General features: G+C 41.5%; 1 protein-coding gene across 4 annotated transcripts in view; it reads right to left on the reverse strand.

The window, feature by feature from the left end:
• The window catches only part of GULP1 (GULP PTB domain containing engulfment adaptor 1), a 1281953-nt gene that overhangs the window by 84266 nt on the left and 1170101 nt on the right, over positions 1-27586 (reverse strand). For all 4 annotated transcript variants that reach the window (XM_073633218.1, XM_073633220.1, XM_073633217.1 and 1 more), the window contains one exon: positions 19455-19593. In XM_073633218.1, the coding sequence (XP_073489319.1) occupies positions 19455-19593 (139 nt within the window). The remainder of the gene's footprint in view (positions 1-19454; positions 19594-27586) is intronic.

The following is a 27586-nucleotide window of genomic DNA, read 5'->3' on the forward strand; positions in this document are numbered from 1 at the left end:
GCACTAAGAACACGGATGGGATGGGGGGAGGAGAACACATTAGGCAGGGAGTAGAAATTGCCAGTGATGTTTCTGTATCTGCAGCTTAATGCCAAGTGGGCTCCAACAGTAAGGAGAGTGGGATGATGAGGGGCAAGACTATGTGAGTGGAGGAGTCCACAGATGGGGAAAATTACGGAAAGCTAGCAGTGAGAAAGGATTACTGTATGTCCAGGGGCGAGGATAGCTTACAAATAGAGATGGGCCGAATGACCCCCTGTTCGGTACACGCCAGAACTCTTGAACATAGTGAAAATTCTGAGCCGAAAAATGAAGCCCATTGAAGTCTATGGGACCCAAACTGGAGAAATCAAAAGTGCCCATTTTGAGGGCTTATATGCAAGTTATTGGGCATACAAAGGTTATGGGGGTCTGGGTACTGCCCTGGGGGACATGTATCAATGAAATTTTTTTTGTAAAAAACATAATTTTTAACCAATTGTCTGCTGGGCACTTAATCCCCCTTCCTAACCAGAACACCTTTCAGTGCAATTTGAATGAAAATTACTCAGTCTTGCAACACTGTAACCATATGAGATTTTTGTCCTTTAACCCAAATAAGTGCATAATATTTGGTCTTTGTGAAAGTTATAGTGTCTACAAGCTATGGTGCCAATCATTGAAAATTGATCACACCTGATGTACTGATGGCCCATCTCATTTCTTGAGACCCTAACAAGCCAGAACAGTACAAACACCCCCCCCCCCCATGACACATTTTTAGAAAGTAGTTTTCACAAAATTGTCATAATAACAGGTTTTTTCTCACACACAGCATATGCATACTTACAACTACACCCCAAATCACATTCTGCTACTTGTCCTGGGTATGGCGATACCACATGTGTGAGACTTTTACACAGCCTGGCCACATAGAGAGGCCCAACATGTAGGGAGCACCATCAGGAATTCTAGGGACATAAATTACACATATACTGTAATTTCTAGACTACCTCTTACACTTTTGAAGCTCCTGGAGCACCAGGACAATGGAAACGCCAAAAAAATTACCCCATTTTAGGAAGTAAACACCTCAATGTATATTCTATGAGGCATTATGAGTCTTTTGAACGTGTCAGTTTTTTCCAGTTTTTGGAAAATGTGTAAAGAAAATGAAAAAGCATTTTTTTTTTTTTTTTTTTACACAAAGTTGTCCATTTATAAGATATTTCTAACACATACAGAATCTGACAAAAGTGAGTACACCCCTCACATTTTTGTAAATATTTTATTATATCTTTTCATGTGACAACACTGAAGAAATGACACTTTGCTAACAATGTAAAGTAGTGGGATGATGGAACAAAACGGGAGGATGGAATAGGTGTGATGAGTATGGGAAAAATGGGGGAGATCAAGATGCACACATGCACACAGTGAGAATGCAAATCAGATCAAAGTAGAGAGACAGAAGAGGAGATCTTCTTCTGGATACATAGGCAGGGCAGGATAAGTTGCCATTGCAAAAGATTGGTGTGTTGGCACTTTGTGATCAGTGCAGAGAGAGCTGCGAAAAAGGGTGAATAGCAAAAGTGGTCAGTGCTCAGGGTATACAAACACTGGGGTTGATTTATTAAAGGAAAATATGCTGTTCATTTCCAATGAAATTTACACTTAAGCCGCGTACACACGAGCGAAATGTCCGACAGAAAAATTCCGACGGAAGCTTTTCATCGTCTATTCCGATCGTGTGTGTGCCTCATCTGACTTTTTTTTTTTTTTTTAAATTCTGATGGTCCTAGAAATAGAACATGTTCTAAATATTTCCGACAGAACCAATTCCTATCGGGAAAACCGCTCGTCTGTATGCTGTTCCAACGGACCAAAAACGATGCTTGCTCTGAAGCAAGTATGAGACGGAAGCTATTGGCTACTGGCTATTGAACTTCCTTTTTCTAGTCCCATCGTACGTGCTGTATGTCACCGCGTTCTGGACGGTCGGACTTTGGGTTGACCGTATGTATGCAAGAACGCCTGAATGGAATTCCGTTGGAGAAACCTTCCGATGGCAAAACCGGTCGTATGTACATGGCACTACAGTATCTTAATGAATGAGATGAAGCTCTGCTGGCTTCCATCATCCAATCACATGCAAGTGAAAATCCATTTTTTTCCCCCTTGCACGTGATTAACTATTTTGACCACATTCACTCAGCTAAGGGAAATTTCCCTTGCAAGGGCAAATTCCTTTTACTTTGCCTTTAGTAAATCAATTCCACTGTGTAGTGTTTGCTATTGATGAATGAAAAAAGATGCTGTGCTACTAACCAAATAATAGGATTTTTATAACAGCTTACCTGTAAAATCCTTTTCTTGGAGTACATCACGGGACACAGAGCCATAGTAGTTACTATGTGGGTTTTAGGCCACCTTCAGGTGATGGACACTGGCACACCCTAAGACAAGAAGTCCACTCCCCATATAACCCCTCCCACTACTGGGAGTACCTCAGTTTTTGTAGCAAAGCAATATATGTGTATTAGAAGAGGGAAGGGACCTCCGTGTCCTGTGATATACTCCAAGAAAAGGATTTTACAGGTAAGCTGTTATAAAAATCCTATTTTCTTTATCGTACATCATGGGACACAGAGCCATAGTAGTTACTATGTGGGATGTCCCAGAGCAATGCCAACTGATGGGAGGGAGACACAACAAAAATCGGGCACCATGAGACTAGAGGACTTACACTGCTGCCCGCAGCACACTATGCCCAAAGGCAATATCCTCACGCTTTTTTACATCCACCTGATAGAATCTGGTAAATGTATGGACTGAAGACCAAGTTGCGGCCTTGCAGATTTGAGCCATGGAGGCTTGGTGATGCACTGCCCATGAAGCACTAACAGCCCTAGTGGAGTGCGCTTTGATTTGAGCGGGTGGAATATTGCTCTTCAAACCATAAGCTTGAACAATTACTTGCTGAATCCATTTAGAAATAGTAGATTTCAATGCTGCCTGTCCTCTTTTAGGACCTTCAGGTAACACAAACAAAACATCAGTTTTTCGAATCTGGGTCAGTTATCTCTACCTTGATTAATGCAAGGAAGCCAGCTTCCAGAACTATATAGAGTCTGGAGGGCTTATGTTTCCTGGTGTGAATCCAATGGTTTGCACCCTCGGAGATATATCATAGGCAGAATTCTTGCCTTTCTACAAATAGGGGTAGAGATGAATTTGGCCTTGAGTACTATTAAAGGCCAAGTCTCAGCTTTATCGGTCTTATTTCAAAGACCGCTTGCTTCACATTCTTTAGTCCGAGGTTTTATGCAAGGGGTAATGCAGCTTAATCCACCAGTCAGACCTCCTTTGAACCCTTGGGACTTGAACTGAGTTTTGTCAGTGTTACAAAAACAGCCATTTGAACCGTTACAACATGTTCCCTTAGTCTTTCTGACAAGGAAGTTAGTGTTCTTGGTTGCTAAATCCTCAGCTAGGAAGGTTTTGGAATTAGCTGCTCTTTCTTGTAAGGAGCCATACTTGATTATTCATGAGAACAGAGTAGTGTTGCGCCCTCGTCCAGGTTTTTTGCCAAAAGTGGTCTCAGGTTTCCACCTGAACCAAGATATTATCCTGCCATCGTTTTTTCCAAAACCATGTTCCAGGGAAGAGAAATCACTACATTGTCTTGATGTGGTGAGGGAGGTCAAGGTCTATTTAAAGACGACTGCTCAGATCTGGAAGATTGATGTCCTATTTGTACTGCCAGAGGGTCCTAAGAAAGGACAGGCAGCATCAAAATCTACTGTCGCTAAGTGGATTCGGCAAGCTATAATTCAGACTTATGATTTAAGGGGTAAGATTCCACCTTTTCAAGACAAAGCGCACTCTACCAGAGCGGTTAGTGCTTCTTGGGTAGCGCATCACCAAGCCTCCATGGCTCAGATCTGCAAGGTCGCAACTTGATCTGCAAGGTCGCAACTTGGTCTGCAGTCCATACATTCACGAGATTTTATCAAGTGGATGTAAAAAAAGGCGCAGTGTGCTGCAGGCAGCAGTATAGGTCCTCAAGTCTGTTGGCACCCTACGGGTTGTGTCACCCTCCCCTCAGATAGCATTGCTATGGGACATCTAACATAGGAATTACTATGCTGCTCTGGCGAGACCATACCATATGCAAAAAGGAGCCTCGATCATGCCACAATGGGCGCAAGTAGGGAAAGTGGACGGATAAATGACTGCCAACCTCCGTGGAGTATATTAAGCCCTTTGTAAAAACTAACAGCAAGTTGAAAATTATAATCTCCGAATGAATTTGAATCTCCAAATGACAAGAGTAACGAATTTCATTAAAATCCATTAAGTTTTGTTTATTATTACACATTTTTGGAACGATTCAAATTCTGATCAGTCGAAAAATGATCGACCGATCCAAATTTTCTGTGATGAATAGCTGGTTGTTAAGGAGTGGGCTGGGAAGCTGGTGGCTGCATCCTTAACCTCGCTGACAGCTGAAATGTAAACAAAAGATTGGTGGTATGGCGGGTCTGGTATGGATAGCCGGGCTGCATGCTCGGATAAGGGTCTGGTATGGATGTTGGGGAAGACCTCAGGCCATTGGAAAAAAAAAATTGGGTGGGGTTCCCCTTAAAATCCATACCAGACCTGAAGGGCCTGGCATGGATGGGGGGGCCCCCACACTTTTTTCCCAGAATTTTTAATTGCCGCCATTCTTTTGATTACATTTCAGCTGTCAGCGGGGAAACCAGATGATGAGTCATTGGTTGTTAAGGATGCAGCAGCCGGCGTCCTGGCCTGCTCCTTAACAGCCAGCTATTCTTCACAGAGAATTAGAATTGGTGGATCATTTTTTGGACCAATGCAAAATTTGAATCATCCCAAAAAGGTGGAATTCGTTAGAAAACGAACAAAACAGCGAATTTCAACAAAGTTTGTTACTATTGTCATTCGAAGATTCGGATACATCCAAAACTCAGAATAATCAAATATTCGTTCCGAATTTAGATTCGGACCAAAACGAATTGCCCATGCCTAGTATTAGGGCTTGTTCACATGTGCAGTGCCCTCTGAAGAATGATCCATGTTGGATCACTTTACAGGGGGCAGTTCACAGGCAGTAAGGAGGCAATATGTCAGCCCCTCATTGCCTGATTTAACCCTATAAATGGCATACTGCAATTATGTGAATTGAACGCGGTTGCAGCACAGTCCCAAATTGAGGTTAACTAGTCTGTTACCACAAGACGTTTTACCACACAATATGTGCATAGTATGTTGTGGTGCCATTCATTATGAATAGTATTACAACATGCTAAAGCAATGTAGCTCTGCAAGCACACCACAATCCACAGTAGCATACCACCATGTGTTGTGGTACACTGTGTCGGAAAAAATATGGCATGTCCATTCCTGTACATTGGCAGCCCATTCAAAATGATTGGGCTACCCTAATGCAACCCATGGCTATGCATGTCACAACATGGACACAAAAACAGGGGGGCAGGGTTGGGCTGGATGTTGGAGAAACAGAAAAACAGGGGAGGGGCACGGGAATTTGGGGAGATAGAAAAATAGGGGGGCTGGACACTGGCATGACAGAAAAACATGTAGAAGTGGGACTAGAATTTTGGGGAGAAGAAAATTGGGGATCTGGACTTGAAAGATAGAAAAATGGTGGGAGGAGACAGAAGAGTTAGTTAGGGGCGCTAAACTCCGGAGAGAGAAAAAGTCTGTGCATGCGTGCTAATGTGCTTTGCTTGACTAATGTTACCTAGTTCATGGTCTTTATAAGATTACTAATGGAAGTTTGTTATGTATAATTATTTTAGTTTGCAAAGCAGGCACTGCTGCCCCTAACCCAGATGCTAATACAAGCTCCCAGTCCACTGATTCTCATCCGAGAATGCAGAGGAGCTCCCATGCATCCATCTCTGTCTTTTTGTTACTGCTCCCCAAGATAAGACAGGCTAGATTTGGCCCTGCTGCCCATAGGAACTGCAGGAATTCCCTGCTGACCTACCACAAAAAATTGGGGGGGGGGGGGGGCAATTTGGCAATTGGAAGTGTATTATTGCTGAACCAAGCATAAGAAGAGTGGCACCATTTCTGAAGGTCCTTGCAAAGAGCAGAAAGTAGTAGGGAGAAATTTTCTCAGAACAAGGACATTAACATTGGTGTGAGGAATATGCCCGGGTATTTAAGTCTGTTAAACGTCCATTTAAATGGCAAATTATTTTGGAGGGAATACAGTCTGTCCAATGGGACTGAGACATTTAGGGCCTTTAATATTTGAGTTAGACCTAGTATGTCTCAGGAGAATCTTTAGGGTTAGGATAAAAATAAGTGGTGAGAGGGGCAACCCTGACAAGTGCCGTTTGCCAATGTCTGAGGAAAGAGTATCATTGGCCCTAACAGCCGTGAGTGGGTGATCATAGAGAGAATTAAACAATTTCAACATCATGTCACCAATGCCCACATAGTGCAGAGTTTGTGTGAGGAATCTCCAGCTTACCCTGTCAAGCACCTTTTCAACATCAGTGGAAAGTAACAGCATGGGCAGGAAGCTGGCGTTACAGAAATGGATAAGGTTAAGCGCCCTATACAGTAAGTGTTGTCCCTAACCTCACTCCCAGGAACAAACTGAGTCTGGTCATGGTAAATGACTCATGTGAGAAAGGGGAGAAGGTGTAGAACTAGAATTTTGGCAAATATTTTTAGATCAGCATTTGTCCTCAACTGTTTGTAATTTTTGAGATGGCCATTCTCATATAATTGGGCTAGGGTAATTACCCCTGCTTTCTCCAATCTCTGAAAGCCCTGGAGAGTAGATACCTGAGGGAGCCTATCAGTTCCCCAAATAGGAGTATATCTAAAAGGGTAGGAGATCCCTATATTTTTTTTAGCTACATCCAACACTTTGTACATTAACACCATGGTTGGCATAGTGATAGAGGTCCCCCCCCCCCCATTGTCCCCTACAGTACGTACAATGGTGGCCAGCGTACAAACCTATGGGAAAATAAAAAGTAGCACAGGATGGTGTTTCAGAATCTCATCCTGCAAAATGCTGTAGTTGGGCCGCTAGAAAATATATACTTTGGTTGGGTACTGCTAATCCCCCAGCATCCTTAGGGTGCTGCAATACTTCCAAATTTATACGAGGGGCTTTTGTTAGCCAAAATAGTTGTCTAAATATACTGTCAATCTTAGCAAACATCCGGAGGGGTATCCAAAGAGGAAAATTACACAAAAAATACAATAGCTGAGGCAACCAAATCAAGTAGGTTAATACGACCTAGTATGGAGAGGGGTAGCTTACACCAGGTTTTACTTTGAGTTTGGAATCTAGTAAGTAATGGAGTCATATTGTCTGAAATATATGTCTGAAAAAGAGCAGATATTATTATACCCAGATATTTTATAGATGACACTACCTTAAGATGGGACAATGTAGATGTAACGAATACGGCAAAGGGTCCAGTGGCAAGAGCATAGATTTGTCCCAATTTATGCCCAGTCCTGAGAACCTGCCAAATTCATCAACATATTTCATTACTGCTGACAGAGATGAATGAATATTGGTTAAGAATAAAAGAACATCATCTGCATATAGCGCAATCTTCTCCTCCATGCCCCCTCTTACCATACCAGTGACCTCTGCGGCGGTCCGCAGGTGACACGCCAGGGGTTCTATAGCTATTGCAAGAAGCAGGGGAGACAAAATAGACCCCTGCCTAGTGCAAAAGACTGAGTCTAAAGGATGAAGACTGAAGCTAACCCTGACTGAAGCACGGGGATCATTGTATAGCAGGCGGACCCATTTACAGAAGGTAGAGCCAAGACCAAATTTTTCAAGAACAGGCCACAGATATGGCCACTCAATCTTATCAAAGGCCTTAATGGCATCTAATGCCAGAAAGGCATGATCCGAGTGGTCTGGAACCGGAACCTGCATATTCAAATAGGCCCGCCTGATATTTATCGCCCTTGACATGTTAGGTATAAGCCTGATCAGGGTGGATAATATGTGTAATAACCTGATTTAATCTATTAGCAAGTACTTTGGCCAATATTTTAACATCTGTAAGTAATAGAGAAATTGGCCTATAGGACTCAGGGTATAAGGGGTCTTTGACCTTCTTGGGTATCAGATCAGCATTTAGCAACGAGTCTGGTGCAGAGCCAGAGATCCTTATCGGCTTTGGGGATCACTGTAATGTGGGCGCAGAAAGTGTCTTTCAGCAAGGGATGGCCTGGAGTTTGGAACTGAATGCCTTCATGAATTCTGGGGCCAGAATTTGTGAAAAAGATTTATAGTAGAGAGGCATAAAGCAGTAGGTGCCTGGGGCCTTTCCCGAAGGCATGAACTTCAAAGCCAGGGAGGAAGGCGTGGCAACGACGTGGTGTCATCACGCACAAGTGCCAGCGTGAGAGGATTTGCATGCTTTACTAGCACTAAAGTGCAAAATAATAATTTTTCAAAAATAAAGGCACAGTATTATGTACTTCACTATGCATTGCACCTTTCACCTCTCTGATGGTATTGCTAACGGCTTTGGCTGTGACAGCGATAGTGGCTCCTAACCATTTATAATTTAAATATTTGGTAAGATGCCTTTTTGGCTGCATTGCATGTGGGTGGTGGCACTGATATACACATTGGAAGGTATGCATGGAATTCACATCCAAGTTGGTATACTGATATTACACCTAAGAGGGATAACACTAGGAATTGGACCTTTTTTTGGAATCATTTGTTTCAATTCACTTGGTGGTTCATTGTGGGCGAATTTACAAATAGCACATTGCATTTTCTAGATATGATTTTTTTTTAGATTTATTGTATGTTTTCCATGATAATTCCAATTTGATATTATGAATTAAAAATTTGCTCTTTGTAGTTTATATACTGAATTAAATTTAGCGCTACCTTATGTTTTTAATTTTTTGTAATATTTGGTATCACAAATTAAGTGGTGGCAGCTTTGTTCTTTATTATTATTATACAGGATTTATATAGCGCCAACAGTTTACGCAGCGCTTTACAATATAAAAGGGAGACAATACAGTTATAACACAAGAAAATACAAGAGGATTAAGAGAGCCCTGCTCAGAAGAGCTTACAATCTAATAGGGTGGGGCAGGTGGTACAAAAGATTGTAACTGTGGGGAATGAGCTGGTGGAAGTGGTAGGAGATTAGTTGGAGACGTGATAGGCTTTCCTGAAGAGATGAGTTTTCAGGGATCGCCTAAAGGTAGCAAGTGTAGGGGATAGCCAGATAGATGGAGGTAGCGAGTTCCAGAGGATGGGAGAGGCTCTGGAGAAATCCTGGAGATGAGCATGGGAGGAGGAGATGAGAGAGCTTGAAAGCAGGAGGTCTTGAGAAGAGCGGAGAGGTCGATTTGGGTGATATTTGGAGACAAGATAGTAATGTAGCTCGGGGCAGAGTTGTGAATGGCTTTGCATGTTGTGGTTAGTATTTTGAATTTAATTCGCTGGGTGATTGGGAGCCAGTGTAGGGATTGGAGTAGAGGGTTGGCAGACACTGAGTGGTTGGTAGGGTGGATAAGTCCGGCAGCAGCATTCATGATAGACTGAAGAGGGGATAGCTTATGGAGAGGTAAGCCAATGAGAAGGGAGTTGCAATAGTCAAGGAGAGAGATAACAAGGGAGTGAATGAGGAGCTTGGTGGTTTCATTTGTTAAAAAGGGGCGAATTTTAGAGATGTTATGGAGGTGAATTCTACAAACTTTTGACAACGATTGGATTTGAGGCTGAAATGACAAGTCAGAGTCTAGGATTACACCTAATACCCTGACGTGAGGGGAGGGACTGATGTTTGCACTGTTGATTTTGATGGAAAAGTCATGGAGGGGGGCATGGGCGGGGGGGAATATTAATAGCTCCGTTTTAGAGAGATCTAGTTTAAGGAAGTGGTGTGACATCCATGCTGATACATCAGGTAGTAAGTTAGTAATGAGGAGACCGAAGGAGTGAGGAGAGGAGTAGACAGATAGATTTGGGTGTCATCAGCGTATAAGTGGTATTGGAAGCCGTGGGCAGTTATTAAGTGATCTAAAATTCGCCCCTTTTTAACAAATGAAACCACCAAGCACCTCATTCACTCCCTTGTTATCTCTCGCCTTGATCATTGCAACTCCCTTCTCATTGGCTTACCCCTCCATAGGCTATCCCCTCTTCAGTCTATCATGAATGCTGCTGACAGACTTATCCACCTTACCAACCGCTCAGTGTCTGCCAACCCTCTACTCCAATCCCTACACTGGCTCCCAATCACCCAGCGAATTAAATTCAAAATACTAACTACAACATACAAAGTCATTCACAACTCTGCCCCGAGCTACATCACTAATCTTGTCTCCAAATATCACCCAAATCGACCTCTCCGCTCTTCTCAAGACCTCCTGCTTTCAAGCTCTCTCATCTCCTCCTCCCATGCTCGTCTCCAGGATTTCTCCAGAGGCTCTCCCATCCTCTGGAACTCGCTACCTCCATCTATCCGGCTATCCCCTACTCTTGCTACCTTCAGGCGATCCCTGAAAACTCATCTCTTCAGGAAAGCCTATCACGTCTCCAACTAATCTCCTACCACTTCCACCAGCTCATTCCCCACAGTTTACAACCTTTTGTACCACCTGCCCCATCCTATTAGATTGTAAGCTCTTCTGAGCAGGGCCCTCTTAATCCTCTTGTATTTTATTGAATTATAACTGTATTGTCTCCCTTTTATATTGTAAAGCGATGCGTAAACTGTTGGCACTATATAAATCCTGTATAATATAGATAGAGAAGAGAAGGGGTCCAAGAACCGAGCCTTGGGGGACCCCCACAGAAAGGGGCAATGGAGAGGAGGAGACAGAGTTGTAGGTGACACTGAAGGAGCGCTGTGATAAATAGGCAGAGAACCAGGATAGAGCAGAATCTCGGAGGCCAAGGGAATGTAGTTTATTAAGAAGGAGCGGGTGGTCAACAGCATCAAAGGCCGCAGAGAGGTCAAGTAGTAGGAGTATGGAGTACTGGCTGTTGGTTTTAGCAGTTAGTAAATCGTTAGTGAGTTTTAGTAAGGCAGTTTCCGTGGAGTGCTGCGAGCAAAAGCCAGACTGTAAGGGGTCAAGAAGGATATTTTCATTGAGGTAGGAGCTAAGACGGTTGTAGACTAAGCGTTCCAGAAGTTTAGAGGTAAATGGGAGCAATGAGATGGGTCTTAAGTTGTTCAGGTTGGTAGGGTCCAGTGAGGGCTTTTTAAGAATGGGTCTGCGCATGTTTTAGAGGGGAGGGGAAGATGCCACTAGAGAGGGAGAGACTGAAGATGTGGGTGAGGGTGCATAGGTTAGAAGAAGAGGGTGACCGTAGTACTTGTGAGGGAACAGGATCCAAGGGACAATTGGTTAGGTGGGCATCCGAGAAAATTTTTGTAACCTCTTCAGTAGTAGCCAATTCAAAAGAGGAGAGTGTTGAATGTGCTGCTAGGCAAGGTATGTTGGGTGGGGATATGTACGCACAGTGGAGATGTCCTCATGAATTGCATCGATCTTGTCTTTGAAGTGATTGTCAATTTCTTGGGCAGTGAGTGAGTTAGTGGGTAGAGGGGGTGGTGGACGAAGCAGAGAGTTAAAGGTTGAGAAGAGCCGACGGGGACTGGATGACAAGGAATTAATAAGAGAGACAAAGTAGGCTTGTTTGGCAGCATGGAAGCATGAATTGTATTTTAGAAGGGTAGATTTATATAGGGTGAAGTCTTGCAGGCATTTGGTTTTACGCCACAGTCATTCAAGAGCACGGCAATGTCTCTTGAGATTTCTAGTGTTGTCAGTTTGCCAGGGTTGTACCGGTCGGGGCCTGATTCTGCGTGTGGTTAGAGGAGCAAGTGCATCTAGTGATGATGAGAGTGAACTGTTGTAGACAGAGGTGGCCAAGTCAGGACAGGACAGGGGAGAGATTATGTCATATAGGTGGTCAGTAGCAGAATAGAGAAGAGAAGGGTTAAAGTGGTGAAGGTTTCTATGAGTAATTGTTTGCTGCTTGGAGGGATGGGTGGTTGGAGGCAAGGATACTGTGAAAGTAATAAGGTTGTGATCAGAGAAAGGAAAGGGGGTGTTGGTGAGGTTGCCACGGTTGCAGAGATGGGAGAATACAAGGTCAAGGGTATTACCATTGGAGTGAGTGGAAGTATGTGTCCATTGGGTTAGGTCAAAAGATGAGGTTAAGTCGAGAAGTTTAGCTGTAGTTGGGCTGTTAACATTGACAGGAATGTTAAAGTCACCAAGAATAATGGTGGGTATTTCAGAGGAGAGAAAGTAGGGTAGCCAGGCAGCAAAGTCATCAAGAAAGAGCAATACCGGTCCTGGAGGCCTATAAATTGCTGCAATCCTCAGAGAAATGGGAGAAAACAGACGAATACAGTGCATCTCGAAAGAAGAGAGGGATAGAGAGGGAGGGACGGGAAGGACTTGGAAGATGCTTTGTGGGGATAGAAGGAAGCCAACTCCACCTCCTTTCTGTCTGTTGGGTCTGGGGGAGTGAGTCCAATGGAGAACTCCATGGGAGAGGGCAGCAGGAGAAGCTGAGTCAAAATTTTGAAGCCAGGTTTCTGTTATGGCGAGTATGTTCAAGCCATGAGAGATGAAGAGGTCATGTACAGATGTTAGCTTGTTACAGATGGAGCGGGCGTTCCAAAGGGCACATGAGATTGATGGGGTGCTTTGAGGAAGCAGGGGGATAGAAATTAAACTGAGTGGATTGCGGTGGTTGCCAGAGGGGGAGGGGTATTGGATATGTGGCTTGCATTTGGAAAATGGCGGACCAGGATTAGGAGAAATGTCACCTGAGACTAGGAGAAGGAGGAGGGTGAGGAAGGTAAGGTGGGAGTGGGATGTGCATGAGCGCACGTGTCTAGTGGCCCTGGTGTTTATGTCAGCATGTGGGTGCAGCAAATGCAGGGGATGATGGGTGCCATAGTAGGGAGAGGGTAAGAGTGAGGGTGATATGTGCATGCTGCAGGGAAGAGAGGAGGGGTAGAGTAAAGAAAATTTGAGGATAGAAGACACCAATGTGAGAAGGAAGAGAATAAGGAGCATGTTAGTGGATAGAGAGTGGGAAACTTACCTAATATAAAATAAATGTCAAAGCTGGTTTGCTTTTTGTCTTGCAGAGTGAAGCAGAGTTCTTGTTCTTCACTTCTAATCTTGTTTACCCAATCACAGATTGTGTTTGCTTTTTGATTCCCCACATGGAGTAAACCAATGTTTGTGGGGGAGACAAGGGTGATGCAACTAAGAAAATGTAGGGCAGACATAGGGATGTTAAAGCAGCTATTAATAGAGCCATAGGATGAGTTTGATCCGGGAACTGGGGAGGGTAACTGGATGGAGGGTGGTCACTGAGCCACTAATAGTCACAGAGTAGAGGAACCAGCCCCCCAGAAGCATAAAACAAACACTAGCGGAATGAGCTACTCACCAGGGCATTAAAGCCTGACTTTAGTAAAAGGAGGGGGTCCTGGATGGAGGGTACCCAAAAAGAAAAGAAAACAACTCATGAATGAGCTATACTAAATGCCACAATTTGAGCTCCAAGTGGTTCAGAAAAAAAAGAGAGGCTGGAGAACTCATCTTTAGCAAGGTTCAGGCGTTGAACCAGCAAAGTGTGGAGAAAAGATAAAGGTGCCCTCCTCCAGGATCCCTCAGTAACAGGAAAATTTTGAGGTTGAGAAGGAATGCACAAAATCAGCTGAGCAAAGTACATAAAATTCAACAGAGATCACAATAGCTTTAACATCAGCAAAAAAATAAGCTGGCGTGGAGCACATGAGAACAAAAAATACATCTATTGCTGGGGTGAGCAGAAGTACCTTATGGATGACATAGCGGTAAAAAAAAAAGGAAGAAAGAGGGGAATTAGGAAGATGTAACCTGACAGCGAAAGGACAAGAGTTTCAGACCTGAGGTCACCTGTCTCATAAGTCCAATGGTTACAGTTAAACAAAATAAAAACGATGCAGCGATAAGAGTGAGTAATAAGTGAAAAAATCAAAAACATCTAAAAAAGGAAATACATGTATATATATGTATATATATATATATATATATATATATATGTATATACACGAATACACACCACAGTGTATCATGAAATGTGCTATCGATAATTAATTATTCATCAAAGAATGAAAAAGAATATATTAAGGTATAAACTAAAGTGAAAAAAACTGTTGAAATATACAATGATCACAATATATGAAAGAGTCCCATCACACACAGTGCAAAAGAACACATATATAAAAGTCCATAAAATAATCCAGGAACTGATCCCCAAAAATGTAGTGAAAAGAATCCAGACTTCCAAGAGTTAAGAACACCCAAGTGAGTAATGAGGCTCCTTACCGACTACACTGACCACACAGGTGGTCACAGCAAGCATTAGGGAATATTAAGGTCTCCCAACAACCTATACCGGCATCTTGCAATAAGGCTGGATCTGCATTTGCTCAGGAGATATAAATAGAAAAGACTCCCATAGTGTAATCGTTCCACTTAAAGGTTTATTGAAAGAAGAAATACACTTACAGACGGATCCGGTCACAAAGGCAAAGATAGACAGCAAAAACAGGCGTATCATGGCGTCTCACAGACTTCCCGCAAAGTATAAACTTCCCATCGGTCTCGACACAGGAGATCAGCATAGTGACGTAAGAGTCACAGGCCATGCCCTACGCGTTTCGTCACTACAGGACATCGTCTGGAGGTTGGGCCAAGTGACGTGATCACCACGCTCAAGGTATAAATAGAGCCGCGGCGCCATCTTTAGTACTGGCCGCTATAGAGACAAGATGGAGAGCAAGAATGGGCGCCGCCATATTGCTAGCACGCCACCCACTCACAAAAATACTATAACATGGGAAGCCAGAAATAGGAGTTAATTTAGCGCCATCTAGAGGCTAAAAATATTATTACAGTTACCGTTACAGTTACCATAAGCAGGCAAACAAGGAGAGGCAATCAGGCCAGTGCAGATGATGATTGTGTCAGAGTCCATTCTTTGTTGGCAATGGAGAGTGAGGTAGTTCCCAGGATGGCCTAGATCTGGACCTCCAATGCCGCTGGGGAAGAGCTGACAGGAGCAGGCTTTTCCCAGGCTCCTCAGGGAACTTGATCCAGTTATCTACCTCAATGGGTTCTGCTCCCAGGAATTGGAAGAGGTCAGGAAGCTGGTCTAGGTTGTGTAACTGAAAGGCAGACCCATGCTTACAATCAAGATGTGGAAGGGGTGACTTCATTTGTAGAGTGCCCCATGGGCATGGGTGACATAGAGCAAAAGTTTCACTGTCCTGCACATGGTAAAGATGGCTCTAGAGCTATCGGGCAGGAGGATGATGTGTGCCCCGTCAAACTCCACAGGGCCGACTCCAGGCACATTGCATAATATCTTCTTTGATGCAGAAGAAGTGTACCCTGCATAAGATGTCTTAGGGGCAAGATTGGGAGCCACTCTGGTGTCCCACTACCCTGTAAAACCTGTCCAGTTCAATGGGGTTAGCTGGCGGTTTCCCAAGTACTTTATTGAGGATTGCAATGACAGAAGCTTTCAGAGCAACACTGGAAGTAGCCTCTGAAATCCCTCACAGGAGGATGTTGTTCTAACGGGAACAGTTCTTGGCATCCTCTGTTCTCAGTGTAATGAGATGAGGATGCGTTGCTGCATAGCCCGGGCATGTTCTAGGGCTTCCACATGAGAGAGTAGATGTTGGTTGCAGGTATCTGAATCTCCCACCTTGGCAGAGGTCCAGGATACATGTTGCTTCAAGGTATCCACCTCTGACTTCTGTGCTTCTTTCATTTCTGCTGCTCACATGCTGAGATCCGCTTTAGTGGAGATTTTGAAGCAGGGGGAGTAGATCAGGTGCCACTGCAACAAAGCCTGTCCTGGTTTGCTGTGTTTCCTCTGTGTGCTTTGGGGAGAACTGAGTCGGCCAGGCTGGGGAATCGCTGGGGAAGCAGTGGAGCCAATGATCCCGGATGGGAAAGCCTTCTTATCAGCCATCTTAGCTGCAGCCATGTCAGCAGGAGGAGCATGAGAGACTTGTGGGATGAGGAAGGAGTGAAGTAGTCCCACAGGTCTTGCTGGATAAGGTGGCCAGTGAGTTTAAACTTAGGTTTGCAATTTTTGGACTTCACAATGGGTTCAAGGAAACATATAGCAAACCAAACATATTTGCTCCTCCATAGAAAAAAGTTCACAAGTTCCTGCTGGAGCATTTAATCTCCCTCTTCTCTAGCCTTCCTACTATACATACCATGTAGTTTAAATATCCCTTTTTACTTACTTAAACCTGTGATCACGTAATGTTCCATCCCCAGGTCTTCTCCTAGTCTGTTTATTTCCTGCATAGATCCTTTGGGTGTCCACATCACTGCCTGCATGACACGGATACCACTTTTTGGATGTGCAGGGGTGGGGTCATTTTAGGATCCAGAAGTGGACTTATGACAGTGGAGGGGAGTTGAAGGGATCAGCAGTCAGGGGCGCCATCACAGTGCTGGATTAGCTGTCGCCCATATCCAGAAATGGTGGCAGCGAGAGACCCCGTGGTCAACTTAAGTGAAAATAGTTGGCTTCACAAGGCAAGGAAACAAAAATTCCTGGCATGGAGTTAGAAAGTGGTGGGAGGGTGGACAAAATGATCACAGAATGTAGATTTAAGTGATTTATTTGAAACATGCTAAAAAGCCTTTGGACCCAGAATTTTAATTCGATATAGATGTTTTTTTTTTTTACTAAAAAAGGACTTGACATGCAGAAAACAAAACAGAAGAGCACTGCTTTTTACCTTTTTTATATTATTTATAAGGGGCAGGGAGTAGTCATTTTTTAAACATGTGTAAAAGATGTGAAAAAGGTCTGGCGAGAAAGCCGCCCCCCTGTGAGAACACAATAGCACAGCAGGGGAGATCAGTGTACTAACGCTGGATAGTTGGTACAGTGGCTCCTCCTGAGCTGTCAGTTTTTTTCATTGGGGGTTAACACTCTGCTTGTGAATGGGAAGCTAGTCTCGTGAGATGTTAGGGCTGATGCCAGGCAAAGGAAATGACTTAGCCCCGGCATGTAAATGCATGAAGAGCTTGCCGGAAAAATGTAATTAGTTGCGCATGTGCCAATGACGTCATTGCTCAGTAAATGAAAAATTGCACTGAAATGAAGAAGTTAAGAAGCCATCTACACACAGCAGCTAGATGACTCCTTTAGAATGAGTAATATGCTGGAAATTTACCTGGATGGGTTTACTACCGCTTTAAATTACAGCTGAAATCAAGGTATGATCTTCACAGAATTACATTGGTCCAGCTTGGACCAATGTACAGTGGGTATTTTTTTCTGACATGTTGGTGTTATATCTTTCACTTGAATGTTATAGGGTGCACTGAGTAAATACAGCTAGGTAAAACAAAAACTGCATCTGTTTTTATTTAGCCTGCAAAGCAACAAAATGTGATTATTTCAAAGGGGGGGGGGTGATTCTTTTCTATACCCACTGTTATGCCTCGTACACACGGTCGGATTTTCCGACGGAAAATGTTCGGTGGGAGCTTGTTGTCGGAAATTCCGACTGTGTGTAGGCTCCATCGGACATTTTCCATCAGAATTTCTGTCACACAATATTTTACATCTGGATCTCAAATTTTCCAAAAACAAAATCCGTTGTCGAAAATTCCGATCGTGTGTACACAATTCCGACGCACAAAGTTCCACACATGCCCGGAATCAAGTAGAAGAGCTGTACTGGCTATTGAACTTCATTTTTCTCAGCTCAACGTACGTGTTGTACGTCACCATGTTCTTGACGTTCGGAATTACCGACAAGATTTGTAAGACCATGTATATGCAAGACAAGTTTGAGCCAACATCCGTTGGAAAAAATCCATGGATTTTGTTGTCGGAATGTCCGATCGTGTGTACGCGGCATAAGCATGCATATTCCATACCTAAGGTGGCAATCACGGTATAAGTTGCTGCTACTATAGTGGTCGCAACAATCTTCCGGTCCTGTGCCGAACAGCTTCCCTTCTGCATAGTGACCAAAGGGGATCACGTGCTCAGCACTGCCATAATTCACAGAATGCCTTGTATTGTTTCAATGAATATAAGACATTCTCTGGTTGGATGAGGTGAAAGTCGTGACATTGCTACCCGACCTCTTTACCTCATCCATTCTGGGAACATGACAGCCACTACAGTGATTGTCGCCTTCCACAGTGGAAGGTGTGAAACATGCATATTTACTGTAAACATTAAAAATATATGGACCCAATATTTCAGTGATTAAGTATAGATGCCATTATCCCTCTAATAATTTGAAACAACCCAATACTATCAAATGGGACTTTATAGGTACCAAAGCTAGATCAATGTGACTATGCAATAAAGATCATACCTACACACTTGAAAAAAAATGGATCATCTTACTGATCCGATAAAAAAAAAGTCTTCAAAATACAGTTTTAGTAAGTTAATATTAATATGAACCATGTTACTGGACATATTAAAAATGTTTTCAAAATACTATTTTAGTGCGTCAACATCAATCTGAACTTCACCTATGGAAGAACAAATGAATGAATGAATAATATTGAAAATGGGGACTGGATGTACTATTGAAGGAATACATTTATAACAGAAGAAAAAGAGCACAACACAGGTAGTAATAACTTAAAATTAAAAAAAAAAATAGCAAACTGATGTGTTTAGAAAGAGCTATACAGTCTGAAGACCGGAGTGGAATGCTGACATGATTCAACCTTGCCACAAGATGGTGGTGACAGAATAGACTTCCAGATAAGGAGAACTTATTTTTTAAATGTCTTCGACAGTAATTTTGGCACATGTGCATCAACTTTTTATTCACAAGGAAGAGAGACAAACTACAACTGCGGATTCCAAAGTGGATTCAATACGTTACCATATATTGAATTTGTAAGAAACCTCTTAGAAAAGTGTAACAGATACAATATAACCTAGCATGAATAGTTTATTGATATTTAGCATGCATTCAATTGTGTCTGATTCCAAAAATACTTGTGATAAGCTAAACTAAAGCACAAGAATGCAAGAGAATGACTTGATATCAGCATGAAATAAAAAAAAAAATGATGGAACATACTCATTATGATGAGTGATGATTGAATCAGAAGAATTGGCGATTCACAGATCTGTATAATTTGCGGAGTGTTATGTAATTTAGTAATGTAGGCATTTAAGATTGATTACATCATTCTCCAGAGACCGGACAACTTTTCATGCAAATATGGTGTGCAAAAAAGTGGAATCAATTCACTTATTCACTTATCATGTGTCAATCATGATACTAAATGATTTCATGCTGTGATTTTCAGGTCATCCCAAGCACACTAGTATTTAAATTGGTTGGTTCAGAGGAACTTACTGATCTCTGTTGATCTGCTTGGTAAAGGTGGAAGCTGAGTACCATTTCTTGTAGGGGTGGTTGACTCTGGGGACACTGATGCAAATGGAACCATGTCAAAGATATCCATGGATGGAGATTTTGGAGACACACTGCCAGGCTAAACAAACAAAAAAAGTAACTATTGTATACTATACTGTGGTATGTCACACCCATCATGCAGGGCTAAGACATGCATATTTTTAAGGTACAGCTGAGTTTGATTATATACGTGACACAGACAAAATCTTAAAATATCTTCAGCATTTGGACAATATGGTGTCCTTATCCTGCAGCTTTTATCAATGTGCAGCTCATTAGTAATTCATTGAAATTACATAATATATGAATCAGAAAGGTTTATTGTTCAGGATCTTGCTGAATTAAAACATTGGTTATGTGTAGATATAATAGCAAGTTAATTAAACTTAACAGAGTATAAAAATCTACCTCAATAATACTGCTAGAAAGTTAAGGATGAAAAATTATATCCTTGCATGCTGAATGCCACTATACAGCCAATGCCAGGTTCACAGTTTGGCACAATAGGCCTTCGCCTATAGGCAACAGTGGCAAAGAAGGGGCTTCTGCCTGCAGAATTGTTGACCATGCATTTTTTCCATCATCTCATCTTATCATATAAGGTTATTTAAACTATATGACAATATTCTAAGCCAGTTTATAACCAGAAACACAAGTAAATGTTCTTGGTTAAAGAGCAAATACTAGCAGAGAGGCTAGGGTGACAAAAGTTGTGTGCCTACAAACACCCATTGTTTAAATCTGGACCATGTGTTAAGCCTTGCATAAATTCACACATTTCAGCACAGTTCATCCCCATTCCCCAGCCAAGTCTCCCATTGTCTTTCATGGGATAACTGAATTTTGCAGATGCTTGATGCATACTGTATATGCATTTCATAATTATTTCATCCAATAGTTTATATTATGGTTACCTTTTCCTTGAAACTGCAAAAGCTCTTATTGAATGGACAAAGAATTAATCAATGGGAACATGTGAAATGACTTGTGAGGATCCTCTAGTATTCCACAGTCTAGTAACTTCAGTGAATCTCTATTTGATTTAGTCAGGCTGGAGCTGGAAGTTTTAGCGTGAGAATATGAGAGTTTCTTCTACCAAAACTATCATCCTAAACCAGTGCCAAAATCAAAGAATTTGGATTTTATATTAGTTTGTGTTAATCCAATGGTGACTCATAGGAGGCACACAAGTTATTTATAACATGTTTTTTAACCCTGTGTATCATTTTTTTAGCATAGAGAAGGGGTAGAACTACTACCAGGCTTATATTGCTGGCTGAGTCACCATTGCTGTACCCTTTCTATTTGTCCTAGTGATCTTCGTCAGCAGGACTGAAAGTGGGGGATACTCCTCAATTCTCAATTGTTACCAGAACAGGAACAATAGGGAACTATTCTGAAGGGGACACTTACTCTTGTTTACAACTGTCCACAAGAGGATTTCCCTCACTTTGGAGAGATTTCATCTCATTTCCTATCTGGTTTATGATATTGTTTGAGGGCAGGTAAAATTCACTGATACAACACATAGGAAAAGAAAAACAATTGTTTTTGTCCCCTACAATATTCAAAATGTAAAAAATGTTTCAGTTTTAGATCTACTTTAAATAATTCTATCAATCTTTATGCTATTAACTACATTTATTTATTGCACATCGTATAGCTGGACAGCTGACACCTTTTTTTCAAATTTTATTATAGATTCTAGATTTGTAATTTTAATTGCCAGAAATAGAACTGAGTATGTACAGTTGTGCTCATGAGTTTACATACCCTGGCAGAATTTATGATTTCTTGGCCATTTTTCAGAGAATATAAATGATAACACAAAAACTTTTCTTTCACTCATGCTTAGTGTTTGGCTGAAGCCATTTATTATCAGTCAACTGTGTTTACTCTTTTAAATCATAATGAGAACAGAAACTAGCCAAATGACCCTGATCAAAAGTTTGCATACCCCAGTTATTAATACCGTGTATTGCCCCCTTTAACATCAATGACAGCTTAAAGTCTTTTGTGGTATTTGTGAATGAGGCTCTTTATTTTCTAAAATGGTAAAGCTGCCCATTCCTCTTGGCAAAAAGCCTCCAGTTCCTGTAAATTCTTGTTCTGTCTTGAATGAACTGCACGTTTGAGATCTCCCCAGAGTGGCTAAATGATATTGAGGTCAGTAGACTGAGATGGCCACTCCAGAACCTTCACTTTAGTCTGCTGTAGCCAATGACAGGTCGACTAGGCTTTGTGTTTTGGATCATTGTCATGTTGGAATGTCCAAGTACGTCCCATGCACAGCTTCCTGGCTGATGAATGCAAATGTTCCTCCAGTATCTAGTACTAGCAGTGCATTCATCTTGCCATCAATTTTGACCAAATTTCCTGTGCCTTTGTAGCTCACACATCCCCAAAACATCAGTGATCCACCTCCGTGTTTCACAGTAGGAATGGTGTCCCTTTCATCATAGGCCTTGTTGACTCCTATCCAAATGTAGCGTTTATGGTTATGGCCAAAAAGCTCAATTTTGGTCTCATCACTCAATGACTTTGTGCCAGAAGGTTTGAGGCTTGTCTCTGTGCTGTTGGGCGTATTTTAAGCGGGATACTTTGTGGCATTTGCATAGTAATGGCTTTCTTCTGGCGACTTGACCATGCAGCCCATCTCTCTTCAAGTGCCTCCTTATTGTGCATCTTGAAAAATCACACCACGTGTTTTCAGAGAGTCCTGTATTTCATCTGAAGTTATGTTTTTCTTTGCATCCCGAACAATTTTGCTGGTAGTTGTGGCTGAAATTTTAGTTGGTCTACCTGACCGTGGTTTGGTATCAATAGAACCCCTCATTTTCCACTTCTTGATTAGAGTTTGAACACTGCTGATTGGCTTTCTTAATTCCTTGAATATCTTTTTAGATCCCTTTCCTGTTTTATTTAGTTCAACTACCTTTTCTCGCAGATCCTTTGACAATTCTTTTGCTCTCCCCATGATTCAGAATCCAGAAATCCAGAAATGTCAGTGCAGCACTGGATGAAAGATGCAAGGGTCTGTCAGGAGTCCAGAAACTCATTGACCTTTTATATACACTAGACATGTGCACACTGAAATATTTTGTTTCGGAATTTCATTTTAGTCCGAAAAATAAATGTATTTAGTTACTCCTGAAATTCGTTTTTATTTATTTAATTTTTCAATAAAAATTTGCATTCCTCCGAAAATCCAAATTACTTAAGGTTGAATCTTTCATTGAAGGCCTATGGTGTCTGTCAAATGTTCAAAGAAGATTTGACGGAGCAGCTAAACTGTATGTGTACATTTCCGGTCAAATTTTCCACCTACAAGCTAGCTGTAGTAGAATTCTAATGTTGTATGACTAGTAATAATTATATTTATTAATTATTTTACTAGTCAACCAGCATTAGAATTTTTCTATAGCCTATGGGCGGATGCATTTGACCGGAAATGTACAATTGCAGCGTCGTACAGTTTAGCTGCTCCGTCGAATCTTCTTAGAACTTTTGACAGACACCATAAGCCAAAGATTCGACATTTGTATGTTTTTCGTTGCTTTGTCGAATCTTCGTCATTCATGTTGAATGGTCTACTCTACCCCAACAGTCAGCCAACTTTCACATTAGTTTCTCAATCTCCAAGTGCAATGGCGGGCGCGGCATCTGACCTTGTGTCAGATGTTGATATGGCATTATAATATAGAATCTATAATAATAAATCCCCCCCAACAACACGGGCAGCCTCTGAGGCTATCACAACACTAGCAACACTAGTATCACTATCAGGTTCACAACACTAACACAATAGCAGCAGATTATTATGAAAAAGTTAAGTTGAACTGTAACTTGCTTCAGTATTGTTCTGCTGCTGTGCTTATGCTTAATTGCTAAATAAGTCAGGTTCTCTGACAAATGGACCAGCTAAGATTGACTGTCTTCTGAAATGATTCAGTGTGTGTCTCTCTCTGCTAGCAAATCGTTAGTGAAAGTTGTCTGTACGTGTGTACTTAGTTCTAGCTATTTTACTGCCCCTCCTCTTTGGTTACAAGCGGCCAATAACATTTATCATCATCATTATTTTTATTTTACTTCCCCCACCCAATTCCAGCAGCGATCTTTTCTCTCTATGTCAAATCTTTTCTCTCTATGTAGAATAATCTTGGACTAATAGAGTTAAGGTTAGGCACATTCGACCAAAGGTTCGACACAGATTGTTATCAGCGTCATGTCAAATCTCCTATCTATATCGAACTGTTGTCGGAACGAAAACGAAAATAAAGCATTTGTTTATGTTGGATCTTTCGGTTTTCGTATTCTGCACTTTCGTTATCGTTTGTTAAAACGATAACGAAAATACCTGAAATTCGGACGAAAATGCATTCGGACGAAAATGAATGCACATGTCTAATACACACACACTAATTACAAGCAAACAGATCACAGGTGAGGATGATTACCTTCAATAGCCATTCAAACCCCTTTGTGTAAACTTGTGTGCGTGTTAACAGGCCAAAATCACAAGAGTATGTAAACTTTTGATCAGGGTCATTTGGGTAGTTTTTGTTATCATTATGATTTAAAAAGAGTAAACACAGTTGATTGATAATAAATGGCTTCGGCCAAACACTAACCATGAGTGAAATAAATGTTTTTGTGTTATCATTTATATTCTCTGAAAAATGGCCAAGAAATCATAAATTCTGCCAGGGTATGTAAACTCATGAGCACAACTGTACATACTCAGTTCTATTTCTGGCAATTAAAATTACAAATCTAGAATCTATAATAAAATTTGAAAAAAAGGTGTCAGCTGTCCAGCTATACGATGTGCAATAAATAAATGTAGTTAATAGCATAAAGATTGATAGAATTATTTAAAGTAGATCTAAAACTGAAACATTTTTTACATTTTGAATATTGTAGGGGACAAAAACAATTGTTTTTCTTTTCCTATGTGTTGTATCAGTGAATTTTACCTGCCCTCAAACAATATCATAAACCAGATAGGAAATGAGATGAAATCTCTCCAAAGTGAGGGAAATCCTCTTGTGGACAGTTGTAAACAAGAGTAAGTGTCCCCTTCAGAATAGTTCCCTATTGTTCCTGTTCTGATAACAATTGAGAATTGAGGAGTATCCCCCACTTTTGTTATCATTCATATTCTCTGAAAATGGCCAAGAAATCATAAATTCTGCCAGGGTATGTAAACTTATGAGCACAACTGCATATATATATATATATATATATATATATATATGTATATATATATGTATATATATATATACACACACAGTGGCAAAAGTAAATTATTTGTTCCCCAGCAGATTTTGTAAGTTTGCCCACTTACAAGGAAATGAAGGGTCTATAATTTTTATCATAGGTGTATTTTAAATGAAAGAGACAGAATATCAACAAAAAACCACACAATACAAATGTTATAAATTGAGTTGCAGTTCAGTGAGTGAGTGAAAAAAGTATTTGATAATCTACCAACCAACACGAATACTGGCTCCCACAGACTGGCTACAGTATGTGCTCATGTGGTACACAGATTAGTCCTGTCAATTTAAGAAGGTGCTTCTAATGACAACTCGTTATGTGTATAAAAGATACCTGTCCACAGAATCTCTTTCCTCTACTCAATTCCCACTATCATGGGAAAGACCCAAAAGCTGTCAAGGACGCCAGGGACAAGATTGTTGACCTGCACAAGGCTGGAATGACTTACAAGACCATCAGAAAGAAACTTGGTGAGAAGGAGACAACTGTTGGAGCAATTATTCGCAAATAGAAGAAATACAAAATAACCATTAATCGCTCGGTCTGGAGCTCCATGCAAGATTTGGCCTTCCGGGGTATGGATGATCATGAGAAAAGTGAGGGATCAGCCCAGAACTACACGGGAGGAGCTTGTGAACGATCTCAAGGCAGTTGGGACCACAGTCACCAAACAAACCATTGGTAACACTATACGTTGCCATGAATTGAAATCCTGCAGCAACTGCAATGTTCTCCTCCTCAAGAAGGCACATGTACAGGCCCATCTGAAGTTTGCCAATGAACATTTAAATGATTTAGAGAAATATTGGGATAAGTGCTGTGGTCAGATGAGACCAAAATTGAGCTCTTTGGCATTAACTCAACTCGCTGTGTTTGGAGGAAGAAAAATGCTGACTATGACCCTAAGAACACCATCCTTATGGTCAAGCACGGAGGTGAAAACATTATGCTTTGGGGCTGTTTCTCTGCTAAAGGTACAGACTGATTTTGCCGCATTGAGGAGCCAATGGACTGGGCCATGTATTGTAAAATCTTGGATGAGAACTTTCTTCCCTCAGCCAGAACACTGAAGATGGGTCTTCCAATACGAAAATTACCCAAAACATATCGCCAAGGCAACAAAGAAGAAGCACATTAAGGTCAAGGAGTGGCCTAGCCAGTCTCCAGACCTTAATCCTATAGGACATTTATGGAGGGAGCTGAAACTTTAAGCTGCCAAACGAAAGCCAAGAAACCTTAAAGCGGAGCGCCGCCGAAAAAAAATGTTTTAAAAGTCAGCAGCTACAAATACTGCAGCTGCTGACTTTTAAAACATGGACACTTACCTGTCCAGGGCGCCCGCCATGTCGGCACCCGAGGCCGAAGCGTCTCTCCGTCCTCGGGTGCTGCCGCCTCCATCTTCGGTAAGGGAATCAGGAAGTGAAGCCGTGCGGCTTCACTTCCCGGTTCCCTACTGCGCATGCGCGAGTCGCGCCGCGCAATACGAATGCTCCCTGGTGCCTCTGGGACCCGTGTGTTTCCCAGCAGGCAGCGGGGAGGGAGCAGGAAGTGGCGTAAATAACCGCAGATTCTGCGGCTATCTACGCCGGAAGTGGGTACAGATACCTGTAATATACAGGTATCTGTACCCCCCTCCCCCCTGAAAGGTGCCAACTGTGTCACCGGAGGGGGGGAGGAACCTGATGAGTGGAAGTTCCACTTTTGGGTGGAACTCCACTTTAAGGATTTAGAGAAGATCTGTAAAGAAGAGTGGACCAAAATCCCTCCTGAGATGTGTGCAAATCCAGTAACCAACTGCAAGAAATGTCTTACCTCTGTGCTTGCCAACAAGGGTTTCTCCACCAAGTACCAAGTCATGTTTTGCTTGGGGATCAAATAATTATTTTACTCACTGAACTGCAACTCAATTTTTAACATTTGTATCATGTGTTTTTTTCTGGATTTTAGGTTTATATTCTGTCTCTATTACTTAAAATACACTTATGATAAACATGATGGACCTGTCATTTCTTCTTAAGTGGACAAACTTACAAAATCTGCCGGGGATCAAACAATTATTTTCCCCACTCCCTCACCTATGTCCAAACCACTGAAACAAAATGAAGGAGATAGAACCACAGGGAATCCATAATTATTAAAAACAAGGTAATTCAGTGTCAGTATCTGAACTAATAATAGCAAACGTAACATTTTAAATGAAAAAAAATATGGATGATTGCACACACATATACAGTATGTAATATAGAAACCACCTTTAAAGGAAATGTAGAGTCATTTTAATCAGGTTGATTTATTAAAAGGGTTGAGATTGTTTACATTGCCAAGTAAAAGTTCACTTAGCCTAATGAGTAAGGTAAGCTTTGTTGACTTTAATCATGGTATCTTGCGCAAGCCAAAATACAGTTTTTTCTTAATTTCCCTTTCACATGATTATGTATTTAAAGTGAATACAGCTTCACCTTTTCACTAAAGTGAACAGATGCTATTTTTTAAATGATTTAACCTTATTGTTTTCTTAAATATACATGTAATAGATCTCTATGAGATTTCTATGTATGACTTGTAGTGTCATGTTCAGAGTAAATCTAATCGAACAGGAAATCAAAATGACATCATTTGCATGCTGGAAGATGGGTGAATTATTTTAACTCATGTCCCAGTTATTTTTCTTGGTGACAGATTCCCTTTAAATTAAATCTCTGAATGGTAGCAAAAAAAAAAACACAGAGCGCTAGCACATTGCTGACTATATAAGCTGTTACAGTGGACCTAAACTAAAAAAAAAATAAGAT

The sequence above is a fragment of the Aquarana catesbeiana genome, linkage group LG06 (assembly GCF_042186555.1).
Source record: "Aquarana catesbeiana isolate 2022-GZ linkage group LG06, ASM4218655v1, whole genome shotgun sequence".
Classification (NCBI taxonomy): Eukaryota; Metazoa; Chordata; class Amphibia; order Anura; family Ranidae; genus Aquarana; species Aquarana catesbeiana.